This window comes from Carcharhinus amblyrhynchos, chromosome 7, assembly GCF_965287045.1.
Source record: "Carcharhinus amblyrhynchos chromosome 7, sCarAmb.v2.hapA, whole genome shotgun sequence".
Taxonomy (NCBI): Eukaryota; Metazoa; Chordata; class Chondrichthyes; order Carcharhiniformes; family Carcharhinidae; genus Carcharhinus; species Carcharhinus amblyrhynchos.
The window spans coordinates 59,651,681-59,666,679 of NC_137330.1; the positions used below are offsets into that span (position 1 = coordinate 59,651,681).

General features: G+C 39.5%; 1 protein-coding gene across 1 annotated transcript in view; it reads left to right on the top strand.

Moving 5' to 3' along the window:
- ptchd4 (patched domain containing 4) overlaps nucleotides 1–14,999 on the top strand; it is an 81,874-nt gene that overhangs the window by 24,376 nt on the left and 42,499 nt on the right. The window contains exon 2 of the mRNA XM_080193285.1: nucleotides 5,828–6,305. Coding sequence (XP_080049411.1) covers nucleotides 5,828–6,305 — 478 coding nt within the window. The remainder of the gene's footprint in view (nucleotides 1–5,827; nucleotides 6,306–14,999) is intronic.

Here is a 14,999-nt window from a genome sequence, read left to right on the forward strand (position 1 = left end):
CTCCCGAGGACAGCAGTATTCCAGAGGACATGGGATTGGTTTAAGTAAAATCCACGCCCAAGGTAAATGGTAACAGAAAGACAATGCAACCTAAGACAAATAGCATTGAAGCCACTGTTTAAGTTTTTTATTAGTTTGTTTATTAGAAACATAGAAACATAGAAGATAAGAGCAGGGAGAGACCATTTGGCCCTTTGAGCCTGCTCCGCCGTTCATTACGATCATGGCTGATCATCCAACTCAATAGCCTAATCCTGCTTTCTCCTCATAAACTTTGATCCCATTTGCCCCAAGTATCACATGTAGGCTTACATTAACACTGCAATGAAGTTACTGTGAAAATCCCCTAGTCACCATACTCCGGCACCTGTTCGGGTACACTGAGAGAGAATTTAGCATGGCAATGCACCTAACCAGCACGTCTTTTGGACTGTGGGAGGAAACCGGAACGCCCAGAGGAAACTCATGCAGACACTGGGAGAATGTGCAGACCCTACACAGACAGTGACCCAAGCCAGGAATCAAACCTGGATCCCTGGCATTGTAAGGCAACAATGCCAACCACTGTGCCACCACATGTACAAACAGGGTAGCTATGCAGTAAGAAGAATTTGCATTGTACTTGCAACACCCTGTGAAAACCAATTATATCCAGCAGTCAAAATTAAACTGGACACCACTATTCCACAGCTCATCAGAAGTCACACGTCTGCTGCTGATAAAGTTTCCCTGGCACTCCCAAATATTAATAAAAGTCCTAGCCCACTAGATAAAATGTAATCTAGAAATTTTAAAAGTAAAAGGGAATAGAAGGCAGCAGAGTCCGAAATACAAGCCTTCTTCAAAACAGTCCCTAACACCTGTCAAACATTCATCTCAAGAGAGATGATGAAAAATGTAGGATTGAAAAGAAAACTGGAACAGACAATTGTAGTCTAGGATGAATATGTGGATCATAGAATGAATGCAGAATGTGTGATCCTATTCTTTTGCTCCAGAAAGCAATAGTAGAAAAAAAGTAATCATAATTCATTTTTTCCTCCATGCAACGTAGGTGCATCATTCCCAGTAAAGGCCAAATTCATAGCTTGAAGCATGGACTGAGCTCATACGGAAGCACTTGGAATGGCCTTTTATACATTTGAAATGGATATTTTTGAACTGTTAAGATAGCTGTCAAGAGGTCAGGTGGCCTTTGCTTATTCAACGCAGAAGACCAAGCATTCAGAGAATTTCAAATTGAATAACCACAGAGTGCATCTCCCCATGGAATGTACATAACAAGACAAATGTTATTTATGGAATTCAAACCTGGCATTATTTGAGGTTTACTTAAAACAGAGTCAATGGACTTTTATACTCTATTTCTCCAAGTTTGCAGTTCAATAAAGAAAAAGTGATAAGACCAGTTATCCACAGATTTGGTGTGAAAGCTTCTATCTCCTATTGTATATCAATGGCCTTTTGGTTTTAAACTGTTCTGCATGGATAATGGCTGTTGACCATGTTACCAAAACTGACTTCTGATACTAAGATCTTTAATCGCTCCAAGACCCAAAAGAGACTTGAAGAGATTACATAAGAAGATCAATTATGCAACATCTGCAGAAAAAGGCTATGCCATCTTTATCTTTTAAGAACCAAGTAGGCAGGCGGTCTGAGAACCTTAAAACTAGCTGCAAATCATTAAACAACCAAAATACTTAACTTGTTCCAGTTTTAAAGTTCACCTGAGCACTGGCCTCCATTTACCTGCATAAAACCTCAGAACCAGCTGTGAACAAGATTTACAATACCTTCAGCTCAACTTTAAATTACCAAGTTGATTTCAGAAACTACCGGTCTGCCACTTGTGAAACCAGAAATCAGAGAGACTGAATTAACTACAAGCTACAAAAGTACACTATTTGTATCAGTGACCAATCTTCATGTGTGTACGTTTGTGTGGATGACAGAGAGAGTGAGAGAGAGATTGAGTGTGTGACATTGTATTAATTCCAAGTATGGGAATAAATAACCAGCTTTATTTTTGACTCATTAACACTTGCTGCTGAATTATTTAATTGGAATACACACTCCAAAGGTAAGAATAGATGCACCTCTTTCCATACAAAACATACTGATTACTGGCAGAAGCAGAGCAAATACAGTCTGCCAGTGAGAAAAGTTCCAGCTCCTAGAATAAAAGGGACAGTAGCAATATGGATACAAAATTGACTGAGTGACAAGAAACAAGGACTAGTGTTTTTTTTTGGACTGGAGAAAGATTTGTAGTGGAGTTCCCAGGAGTAGGTGTTGGGACACTTACTCTTTCAAATGTATATTGATGTAGACCTTGGTGCAAAAGGGATAGTTTCAAAATTTGTGGATGACATGAAATTTGGAAGCAGTGTGAATTATGAAGAGGATAGTGTAGAAATTTGAAAGGACATAGATAAATTGATTGAATAGGCAGAAAAATGACAGGTGAAGTTCAATGTGAGGAAATGATTCATTTTGGTGGGAAGAAACTGGAGAGGCAATATGAAGCAAAGGAAACAATTCTTAAAGGGTGCAAGAGCAGAAGGACCTGAGTATATACATGTATAGATCATTGGAGCTGGCAGGACAAGTTGGAGGAGCAATTAATAAAGCATTCAATATCCTGAAAAGAAATCTAGAATTACAAGACTAATGATGACTATGAAACCATTGTTGATTTCGCAAAGACACATCTGGTTCACAAATGTCCTTTGGGAAGGAAATCTGCCACCTTTACCTCGCCTGGCCTAGATGTGACTCCAGGTCGACAGCAATGTGATGACTTTTAAATGCCCGCTGGAGTGAAGGACAGTTAGAGACAGGCAATAAATGCTGACTCAGTCAGCAATGCTCATGTCCTGTAAATAATTTTTTAAAATATGCTGGACTTTATTAATAAGGGCATAGAGTACAAAAGCAAGAGGGCTATGTCAGATCTATATAAAACATTGGTTTGATCTCAACTGGAATATTCCATCCAGCTTTGGGCGGCTTTAAGAAAGAGCAGCACAGATCCCTAACAATGATTTAAGACTTGAGATTTCAGTTACATAGATAGATTGAAACATTGACACTCAAATGCTTTGTTGTCGTAACTAATTGTGTCTTAATTCCATCCTTAGATAAACACCTCTTCCTTCACCACAGTAACACTGTCTCATTTCTCACTGCAACAATTTTGTGCTCCCTTTGCATGAGATTGCTAATTTAGTGCTGTATCATGTCAGAATTAAACTGAGAGTCCATACCCCTTAGAAATCAACTGACAGCAAAGAAAATACATCTCTTTGGAAATTTTTGAGCGTTGTAATAAATTATTGACAATTTTGAACTTGCCACTTGGTAAATCTGGCAGCACCATCAATAATCAGTTTGCGTGAGATTGTGAGAAAGCTTCATTGAGAACGACACAATAGTTAAAACTTAATTTTGTGTTTGTGTGCTGCAGCACTTTTGTTAACCTAATTATAAAAGATCTAGAACTGAGTACATCCTTGTTAACCTTCAAAATATACTATGTCAACACAACTGCTTACTAACTGCAATTCTATGGTATCTACAATTTTATTGGTAATATTTGTTACATTAATATGCAAAATGATATTACTGTATTGCAGGCCACATTACATATATTTACAACATAACCAGTATATAGCTTTCACTAAAATTCTACAACAATTACAGATAGTAAATTATGCAGAAAAAAGTCTTATTTCTTTTGTATATTTATTTACCTCATTTTATTAATGGCATTACCACTCTGATATTTTTAACACTGACATTAAAATAGTGAAGACAGGAATGTCCACTAATATCAACAACACTTTTTATTCAGAAGGTAACTGTATATATTAAGAACACATTTAATTTAATAAAGTGTCCCATGGCACTTCACGGAAGAATTATAAGACAAAATAGGACACTGTGTCATGTTAGGTCACACGGTTGGTCAAAGGCTTAGGTTTTAAGGAACATTTTAAAGGAGGCAAGAGAGATAGAGAGGTTTGGTAAAGGGAGGGAATCATGCAGCTTAGCACCCAGGCAACTGAAGACATGGCTGCCAGTTTTTGAGTGATTAGAATCAGCAATGTTCAAGAGAGTACAAATAGAGGAGCGCAGATATCATAGAGGGCTAGAAACATATAAACTATAAGCAGGAATATACCATTCAACCCTTTGAGCCTACTCCACCATTCATTTTGATCATAGCTGATCATTGAATTCAATATCCTTATCCCCCTTCCTCCCATATCTCTTGATCCCTTTTGCCCCTAGAATTTTATCTAATTACTTCTTGAAATCAGACAATGTTTTGGCCTCAACTACATTCTGTGGTAGTGAATTCCACACATGGATGAAGTGGGGCTGGAGGAAATTATAGAAGTAGGAAAGGCTGAGGCTATGGTGTGACTTGAAAAGTAGGAGGGAATTTTAAAATCCGCAGTTCACCAGTGGAAATGCATGTTAGTCAGTGAGTTCAGAGATGATGGGTGAATACAATTTGCTGTGTGTAAGGACATGGACAGAAGAGGGTTAAATGTTCACATTTCTACAGAGGATGAAGCATAGGAGGTGATCCAGAAGCACATTGGAATAGCCAAATCTAGAGAGTACAAAGGCATGGGTAAGGGTTTCAGCAGCAGATAAGCTAAGGCAGGGTACAGCCAAGTAATGTTACTGAGGTGGACGTAGGCTATCTTAGTGATGTGCGAGTGGAAGATTATCTTGGGTTCAGCTACTATGTAGAATTGTAGAATAGTTACAGCATAGGAGGAGGTCATTCAGCCTGTCATACCTGTGCTAACTCACAGCAAAAGCAAGTCAACTAACCCACCCTTCCCCATGGCCCTGTACTTTATGCTCCTCTTCAGGTCTATGTCCAATTACCTTTTGATAACCACGATTGAATCTGCTTCCATCACACCCTCAGGAAAGACATTCCTGATATCCTAAACTCTCACTGCAAATAAGGATTTTTTTCTCTCTGCACATAAAGTAGAGGTCCAACTCGGTCAATGCAAGTGTGGTAGGATAGGAATTCCATATGCCATTTGCTACTCTCTTGAATAGAATTTCTGGGACAAAACCATTTTGCATAATGCAAACATGTTCCCATGCCACCCACATACTATCAGAGAATTTATCCAGTGGAATCATAAAGAATGTCAGCGTGTAATCGTGTCACTCAATGGTGGGCTAGTGACGGTAGGAGCAGTCTGAGTTCTACAGTCTGACTTACCTTACTGAGTGACTCTTCAGCCGCTTATCAATCCCCTAATGACAATGAGTCCACCTAAGATGTATTCCAATTAAGATTTGTTTCTACAGAGCTCACTAACAGTCCTTCTATGCCTGCTTCATGCAAGCATATTTACTATTCAGTGGACAGAACCAGCTAGATTTGGCACCTTACCGGTGAAAGTAAGATCACGATGGCAGTAGGGTCAAAAGATAACTTCTTTCTTTATCTCATTAAAATTTATCAATGGGACCTGCAAGGGAAGAATACCACAGGAAGTGGATTCTTCCCTAAATTCCTCGTTCACCCAAATTATACGAATTCGTACTAAAAACAGTGCAGACATTTTAGGTTCACTGGGCTGTGCAGTCAGAATTTATCATCTTCCCAAACGACAGGAGTTATTTTGATTATTTTATTTTCAGCATGACAACATTAAATGCTTATCAGGTTTTATTTAGTGGTATAATGCTGCATGATTTAGTTCAAATATATTTAATGAAAAAATTGTACCAAATTTTTTGTGAACTGTAAGTTAATATGAACATAATCATTTTATCATTAAAGGACGGTAGGGTGACTTTTATCGGACATCAGCTTGGAGGAGTGATCTTCATCCCCAACAGTAGAGAACACCAGGTTAAATCAGCCAGTGCAGTACAGATCACCTACTACCTGCAAAGCTACGGGTCTGCCTTACAAGATGTTGCAGAGAAATGGGAAGCTGAATTCTGCAAGCTCATGCTTAAATTTCAACAGGAGCACAGTGGTCTGCAGCTGTACCCCCTGACATCTTCTGGTCTGTGGAAGGACTTCTATAAGACCAATACTGTGGCCAGGACTGAGGTGGTGGTGAGCCTAGTGTTGGTTCTGATTGCTGCCACTCTCACCAGCGCAATGAGGGACTGCCTCCGCAGCAAACCCTTTCTAGGACTGCTAGGAGTTATCACAATCTGCCTTTCCACTGTCACTGCAGCAGGGATATTCATCAGCACTGATGGCAAATACAACTCCACTCTACTGGGAATCCCTTTCTTTGCCATGGGTAACTATTGCTCCAAAACCTCTCTTTAATAAACTATAGTTTTAGAGTGTTCATTTTCAAGGATACATTTGTGAAGCTTATATCTCCTTTATAATTGATATGATGCAAAATTAACAAAGCTGCATTAAATGTACTGGAATGTTTCTGACTATTTCTACGAATGTTTGAGTATGTGCATTTTACAGAAAAGCTTAACTTTTCTGTACTAGACTAGATTCAGACTGACATTTAGATAGTTAACACACTGACGAAGAAAGATCAGATAATGGGAAAGTTTTATAATTGTTCTACACAGATCTTAACTGGATTTTTTTCCCAATGCTTTATTACTTTTAAAATGGATGATGATTTTAAAACCAAATCAATTCGAAATCTGAAAGGTACACCACACAATAGTAATGGTTCATCAAACCAGTTAAACTACAGAGGCCAATTGTCTCACTGCTGCTTTTTTTCTTCCTGTGTAATTATAAAATGTGACCACAGGTAGAAGAGTAATTGGATTTCGGAGTAAAAGTCACAACTGTTTCAGAAATGACTTCTGCATTCAGAAGGGGCTTGATAAAGGAGACAGCACAAAACATGTGTGGGTATCAATTTAAAAGAATTCCATTTTAAGTATCACAGAAAACCTGGGCTGAAATTTGTCTTGGGTAATAGTAAATCAACAATCTGGTACACTTGTATGATTTTCCATGGACTACTGATTTACTATCAGCTGTCATGTGCTACCACCCTGGACATATCTTCCCACCTATAGGAGAAGTGCAGTAACATTAAGCACGAAGAAAGACTCCATTTCCATTGGAATAACTTCAGAGATAATCTGTAACTGGATTCCATGGGAACTCAGAATTCATGGAAACCTTGTGGTATCACTAAACAAATACATTCAGCACATTTTGTTAGTGGGAATTTGATTTCTTATCTTACACATAGAATTAGGAGCATGAATAAACAACTTGAACCCCCGAGCCTGCTCTATCATATAATAAGATCATGGCTGATGTAATTTTAATCTCAACTTCACATTCCTGCCTACCCCGATAACCTTTCACCCCCTTGCTTAGCCAGAATCTATTTACTTCTGCTTTAAAAATACTCAAAGACAAAGGGCGAGACTAGAGATTCCCGCCCGCAGTCAATGAACATTTCTGTTGTCCGTCCTTCGCCTGGTCCGATTCTGTGGTGGGCGGGGCAGTAGAATTCTGGCATCTGCTTCAATCACCTTTTGAGAAAGGGAGTTCCAAAGTCTTTGAACTTCTCTTGCTCAAAATATGATTAAGACAGAGTATTTGATTTTATTTAAAGTACAACTAGATAGATTCTTGACTAAAAAGAGGGTGGAAGATTGTTGGGGGTAGGAAGGAATTTGGCTCAAGGTTATTGAATGGCAAAGCAGGTTTAAAGAGCTGATTGGCCCATCCCTGCTCCTAGTTTTTATGTCCATAAGTAAAATAGGTGACTCCTTATTTTTAAACAGTAACCTTATAAATAAAAGTAAGACATTTACCAAATTCATGCCATTTGCCAAGTGGTGTATTTATAAGATGATTTGGGTTGGATTTTACCAGCCCTCTGACAGCAGGCTGGGAAGTGGGAGGCCTCGGATGCTGGTAGCAGAAAGCACTGGGAGAAAGCCTCTCATTTTCCCTTCGCCACAGGATATTCTGAGTGGTGGAAAGGGAAGAGGCACAGCTTCCACTAACTGGAGTCAGACAGCTGATTAAACCAATTCATTGGATAATTCAGGGCAATTTTCCACTTCCACTGCCGTTTTACTGGTGTCGGGATGGATCCCTGGTGCATGGAAACATGACCATGTAAACCAAGGCATCCTTCCTGTGAGTTCCTTGACGTGGCCTTTCTATGTGTCTGCCCCATTGCCACTGGAGGGCCTTTCCCCTGCTGCTTCCCTCTGATACCACATTGAAGCACCCGCAGAGATTGGCCCGCTGGTCACCAGGCTTGCCTGCCTGGTCCCAGCACATTAAATGAAAAAAAAACTGGCCTTTGAGGGTGCTTCAAAGTGGATGCTTCTCAGCAGTGACCACTTCCGATGCTTTATTAATTTTAAAATGGATGATGATTTTAAAACCAAATCAATTCAAAATCTGAAAGGTACACCACACAATAGTCAAAGTGATGGTTCATCAAACCAGTTAAACTACTGAGACCAATTGTCTCACTGCTGCTTTTTTATAAAATGTGACCACTGGTCGACAAGTAATTGGATTTTGGAGTAAATGTGACAATGTGTCGGCTGCTAGCCTGTCAGCCCCTCTCATTGAGCCAGCAGCTCTGAGAGGCTGGCCTCCATCCTCAATTGGACAGTAATCCTGGCAGTGCTCTCTTAGTAGGTGCAACTGATAAAATGCAATCCAGGACCCTGCTGCTCACCAATGCGGGCACGCAGCCTGCCTTCAGTGCCAGCAGCAGAACAACCTAGGAGATGAGAAAATTCTGGCTGTTACTCTCAGTTCTCAGGCCTCTGCAGTAGGAGACTCCCTGCTGTGTGGTGTGGTTCACAGAGATTGAGATAGGAGGTTAACGCTCAGCCTTCAGGATCTTTGCATCACCAAAACAACTGCACAGATATATTAGAGAATCAAATTATTTCCAAAATTGTTTGCCCTTACCTTGTAACTTTACAAATTCCCCATGGGTACTTATAAAGCAATGCATACAAAATCAGGTTTAGCATGTTTTATTGCACAACATCGTATCCAATAGGATTCGCTACAATCTTGCTAGCTCAGCGAAGCAATTTAATTTAGTGAATAGAAACAAAATCACCAATAACCTATGAAAAGTTGGAAGGTCATTCTTACAGTTTCATTCAATTTATTGAATTCTACAGGACAATAGGACCCCACACACAGTCCATTTTCACATGCAGTGTCTTGGAAGAAAGAATGGTGCACTGTATTTGTTTGGCCCAGTGAATTGTAGCCAGCAGTGTTGCCAGAGGGTGGGTTTCCACATCACAAACTCCTGATATATGGGTATCACGACATCCCACTTAATGTCTTTCTTCATCCCCTTGACAGACTGACATGTTTTCAAATCAATTTAGAACACGTGGGAAGTATTCATTTAGAATTATTCATGCCAGCTATCAACAATGATCTCTCAATGTGTGACATTATTCTGCCAAGTGTTTTGAATGTTGGCCTGGAATCATCCAAGAGTTTTGAGTGTCTGCTTGCCTCTTAGATTCAGAATCAGTTGTCATTGTTCACTAATTTTTGTGGCCTTGCAGTGGGCTTCTATCATTCACCTTTTTGTAATGAAGTGACCCCATTATTAACATTGAATTATGTGGAAATAATCAAAGTTTTACTAGTTGGATTTGAGGTTTGAAAAATAATGAAATGATTACATGATAACTAGAAAAAATACAACAGTAATTCCTGGAAAGCAAACGTATGATTTCATTGTATTCAATCTGTGGCAATTTGTTATTCATATTACCAGCCTTTTGGCATCATGGTAAAGGTTTATTGTAGGATTGGGGATGAGAATCATGCATTTTATAATTGTTTGAGATAACAATATGCCCAAAGGATAGTAAGTACTTTTTTAAAAAACTTCAGGCCATGGTTACAATTCATGGGACACATTTATGACGCCAGTACTGTACAAAATTTATAGAATTTGAAATGCACAGTTGATTTGATAAATGCACTGTCGTGATAATTCACTAATCTTTGGCCTCCTTTAGGTCCAAAGATTAGCAAATTATCACGACTTGACAGTGCATCAATGAAATATAAATAATGGCACTGTGACAAGATTAGACTTTTGGAAAGTCTACTTAAAGAACACTGGGCCAGATTTTGACATGCCAGTAATGGTGTTCACTGCCACTGTATGTCAGAGAAGTTCCCCAGCTCCTGAGATATGCAGACCTGTAGCGTACAAATCTGAAAGTTGGAGTGGGTCAAACAGTGCTGTATTCTGAATGTTTATTATTTTAATCAGAACAGATTTGCATGGAACCCATGTGAATTTGGGTTAATTGCCTGTTAATTACAAATCAATTACATTTTAAAATATTACACCTGTACCAAGGTTAAACGGGCTTCCTCCCAAATACTTAAATTGGAGGACAAGGCCAATCTAGAAATTAAAATGAATTGAATTTTTTAACCTTTTAAAACTCTGCTGAATAGTGTTAAGTAAAACCTTAAACGTTTTAGGATGATTTATCAGACATTCTAAATTTTTAAAAATTATTTATCTGATCAAATTTATTGCACTTTTGAAAAATTATTTAAGTTTTAAACTTTGAAAAAATGTTTGAATTTTTAACCTCTTAATTTGTTTAAATTGTCAATCTTGTAAACTTGATCCTGCTGACTAAATCAGACTCTTTGATGTGCTTTACTGCTACCATCTGCTTTATGCAGCTTTTGTGGTGCAGTGAATGTAAGCTATGCCGAAATTGGCCTGCCTTCTGCTCCTGTGCTACATAGCAATAGTTGCATCCTGCACCAGGTGGAACTCCCTCTCACAGAAACTGAAATTCTCACCAAATGTCGACTGTCATAAGCAACTGCACTTAGATATTGGCTATTTTTAAGCCAACTAAACATTATTCAATGGTAATTTGTATAGCAGTTTTGAAAATTGTGCTTACTGTAACTGCAACATTGGCATAATTGGTTTTAATCTGTCACCAACTCATCTTGTATTTAAATGAAAATATATAATTTTGATGGTGATAAATTGTTGCTAAACATGAATAGTGGCTCTGCTAATATCTGCTTTAGAACCAATATTGAATGATGAACATGGCATTCACTTAGTATTAGTATTTTGGCAATTCTTCACAATCATCAAACTTTGCATAGACAACATCACAAACATGGCAGGAGAAACATTTCATTGGTGTACCGCACATCATCCAAAATCATTTAGAGTAGTTTAAATTTGATGATGGCTTCAGAAAGTTAAAACTAAATCTTTTTGCATCATCAGCAAACTCTTGCCCTACATTCTATCATCTCCTCTATTTGCTACCTGTTGGTCTTCATAAAAGGCATACAGGATGCACAGTAAAGAATGAAGCAATCAATATTATTAAAGTGTTCTCTCCATTAGGCTAAAGTAAATGTGCCACTTTCCTACAGTTAATTGCTCATGTAACATTGTGCATTTCATTTTGGGTGCTACAATGGCATTTCTTCTTGGGATTTATGGCATCAACAGAACTTCCAGAGGAGGTGATTATTTTGATGTATCTTAGACCTACTTGGCTTATTCACTTTTTTCAGTTTCTTGATGTAAATCAATGACCAGAACACTCCAAAGAACTATTGCGTGATAAAGTTTGCACTGAAGGATTCATAACTTCAGTGTGATTAATGTGCATGTGCTAAATAAAGTTATTGGTGTGAGGAAGTTGGGCCAGAACCACAGGTTCCTTACGTCGAGATTTCCTTCATTCCTACCTCTTACAGAGTCGGCAGTCAGTTACCGGGTGTACAGTACCAACCATCAGCGTAAGTGGAGTCCTTCTGGGATCCACACTGGTATCATGGGATATAGCCCCAAATAAAAGGGCTATAAGTAGGGAATTTGAACATGTAAAATTACCTGTGTATGGCTGATCTTTTCCCCAATTTGCTTTTACCACTGAAAGACCGAGGGTCCGGACCGAATGGGATGAGGATTTCACTCATTACTCTCATCCAAAGGTGTTTTTGACCAATAATAACATCTAATCTAAAAGTAGCAAATGTGAGGAGGTGCAGACAGCAGTGTCAGTATTAGTTCTGTGCCTTTGCAGAGCCCCACACAGCTGATTGTGGATACTGTCCTGAAAAGTTATCTCCATTCATTAAAACTAAGGAGACTCCCTTTATATCATACAATCATAGATTTACTACAGTGCAGAAGAGGCCACTTGGCCCATCAAGTCTGCACCAACTCCCTGGCAAAGCATCTTAAGCAGGCCCTCTCCCCACCCTATTTCTGTAGCTCAACACATTAAACATGGCTAATCGATCTAACCTACACATTTTGGGAAGCTCAGGGGCAATTTAGCATGGTCAATCCACCTTACCTGAGCATGTTTGCACTATGGAAGGAAACTGTAGCAGCTGGAGGAAACCCACGTAGACATGGGGAGAAGGTTCACACTCCACACACACAGTCACCCAAGGCAGGTCCCTGGAACTGTAAGGCAGCAGTGCTAGCCATTGTGACACCATCTCACCCCCAAACTTCACTGAAGAGGGATCTCAAAATTTATCACAGGCCCAGATGGCAGATATAGTTCCAGTATTGTTCCATCTGTTTCAAAGCATAAAACAGATCAATGTAAACCAACTTAGCAGGGCAGAGGACTGCGCCAGATCTGCATGAGTGATCAGGCCACTGCTGATCACTCATGCAGCCATTCTTTTTGGTGAGTCTGGCAGCAGCACAGATCTCATTTTAAATTCTAAAACTCCACTTGGTCAGACTTGTTGAATCGTTAGCTGCATATCCCACAAATTTCTAGGTCTTGAGTGGTTGAGCCAACAGTCCAGGAGAAACTGTTCACAAAAAATGGGCTGTGAAACTTTAAGACATTCTGTGTTTGGAAGGAACATGAGTGCTTTGCCTGAAGCTATGATAAAACTAAGGGCTGTTACCAAACCATTTCCTTCACCAACACCTCATCCCCTCACTTTACCTGTGAACCTCGGCATAAACAGAAATTGGTGAATCCCTGCTTGACAAATTATGACAAAGCATTCAATTGATGTTCATACTTTGCTGGAATAATAATGACAAGGCTGTAATTCCAATTCCTAGTGTCTCATTTTCAAAACCCAATTTATCAGTTTGGTTTTTCAAGCTTTCCTTTCTAACGTGCAGAATTGCATCCAGTTTCAGGCATTGCCTAATTTTTATTTTTATGATGGCCATGAAGGCCACGAAGGGTCATTGATAGATCTCCCCATTAGCTTTGTGGAGTATAAGCTCTCTTATTGACTGAGTGGAGGCTTGCCAATAGGAAAGGTTCAGTGGGGACTTTTAAACCTGATGCTCAAACCAGATCTGTTTTCTAGCTCCCGTGGTGTTGAACTAGCTAGCAGTGAGACATGGCAGCAGTCCCTTTCTTGATACACAATAAAGGGTGCTGGTGACAGGAAACCAGTGTTTGACTGAATTACTATGCTGGCCACAAGGATTTTTTTTTTCTCTCCATCTCCTCTCCTTCAGACAACCTCCCTACACCAAGTACCTTCTCCGGTAAGGAAAAGCATTATGCCTCTTTTCAGGAATTTTAACTCTATAACACCAGTGGGGAAGACTGGGCCCAGTATACTGCACGCATGCGTAACTTATACCATGCTAATAACTTGAAGGAGAAACAAAAGGTGATATTGCTGATGGCCCCAACTTCCAGCGTAATGAAAAGTCTGACCTATCTAGATTTTTCACAACTTTTCAGGAACTGGTGGACCTGGTTAAAAAAAATGCTATGACCCAACCCCTTTGTAATCCTCCAGAGATACCATTTCAACACGGCTGGGAGAACTCCTGGGGAACCTATCACTGAATTCTTAGTTAGGTTGCAGAAATTGGCTGAATACTTGGAACCCCTGTAATGAAATGTTGTGAGACAAATTGGTATGCTGCATAAATAACCAAACAACCCAGAAGAAGCTGTTGGCAGAACCTGATTTGGATTTAAGAAAAGCCATTGTGAAATAGCATTATCACTTGAGAATACCGAAAAAGGATTCAGGAACTACTGGCAGAATCAGGCAGCAATGTCTTCCAAATAGGGGGAGAGACTTCATGTAATCATTCCTCAGTGGAGAATGCTTGATTAAGTCAGGTGTTAAAGTGCCCCTCTTGATACAGGAATCATAATGTCACCACCTCTCAGTCAAGGAAAGGCAGTGACCACCCTAAGCGTAAAAGTGAACATACTCCAGAAAAGTACAATTGCCAGATGATGAATTATTGTAAGCAGTTGCAAAGGACACAGCCGACGCAAAGTTTCAGTAACAGGCAAAAAGTGTGGTGCCTAGGGAAAAGTCCAAAGCCAGGACCAACTGGTACCATGCAGGTATCCTCTCTTCTAAAAACAGGGACAGCACAATTGAGTTGTATCATTAGAACAAAAGGTGCTCCAATATTAGTAGAATTATTAGTGAATAGCCATCCCTTGAAAATGGAGGTGGACACAGGAGATGCAAACTCTGTTATCAGAGAACAAATGTATATGCATCTCCAATCTAGCATCCAGCTCCTGATGTTGGAAGATATGAAGGTCAGACAAACCAGACTCCGCAGAGAAAACTTTACAGTTAAAAGACACCACAATTGACCCAGTAACTTAATGGAAGCAATCAGCTCGCCTCCCACCACTTGTTGTACAAGGCTGAAGACAAAGTCTTTTGGGAGAGATTAGTTCCAGCAGATCCAGCTGAACAGGTTGGAGATCTTCAGGCTAGGCATGGGAGTAATGTGTGCAGTTATTAGTTGATACTCTGGAGTTTTCCTAGAGGGTTTGCAAAAAATAAGATGAGCCAAGGCCAAGAACTATGTTGGCCCTGACACTACAGATTTTTAAGAGCAAGATCAGTCCCTTACTCCATGCTGCAGAAGGTGGAAGCTGAACTAAATACCTTGAAAGTCTAGATATAAGATACATGCAATTTGCAGAATAAGCTGCCCCTGTAGTCC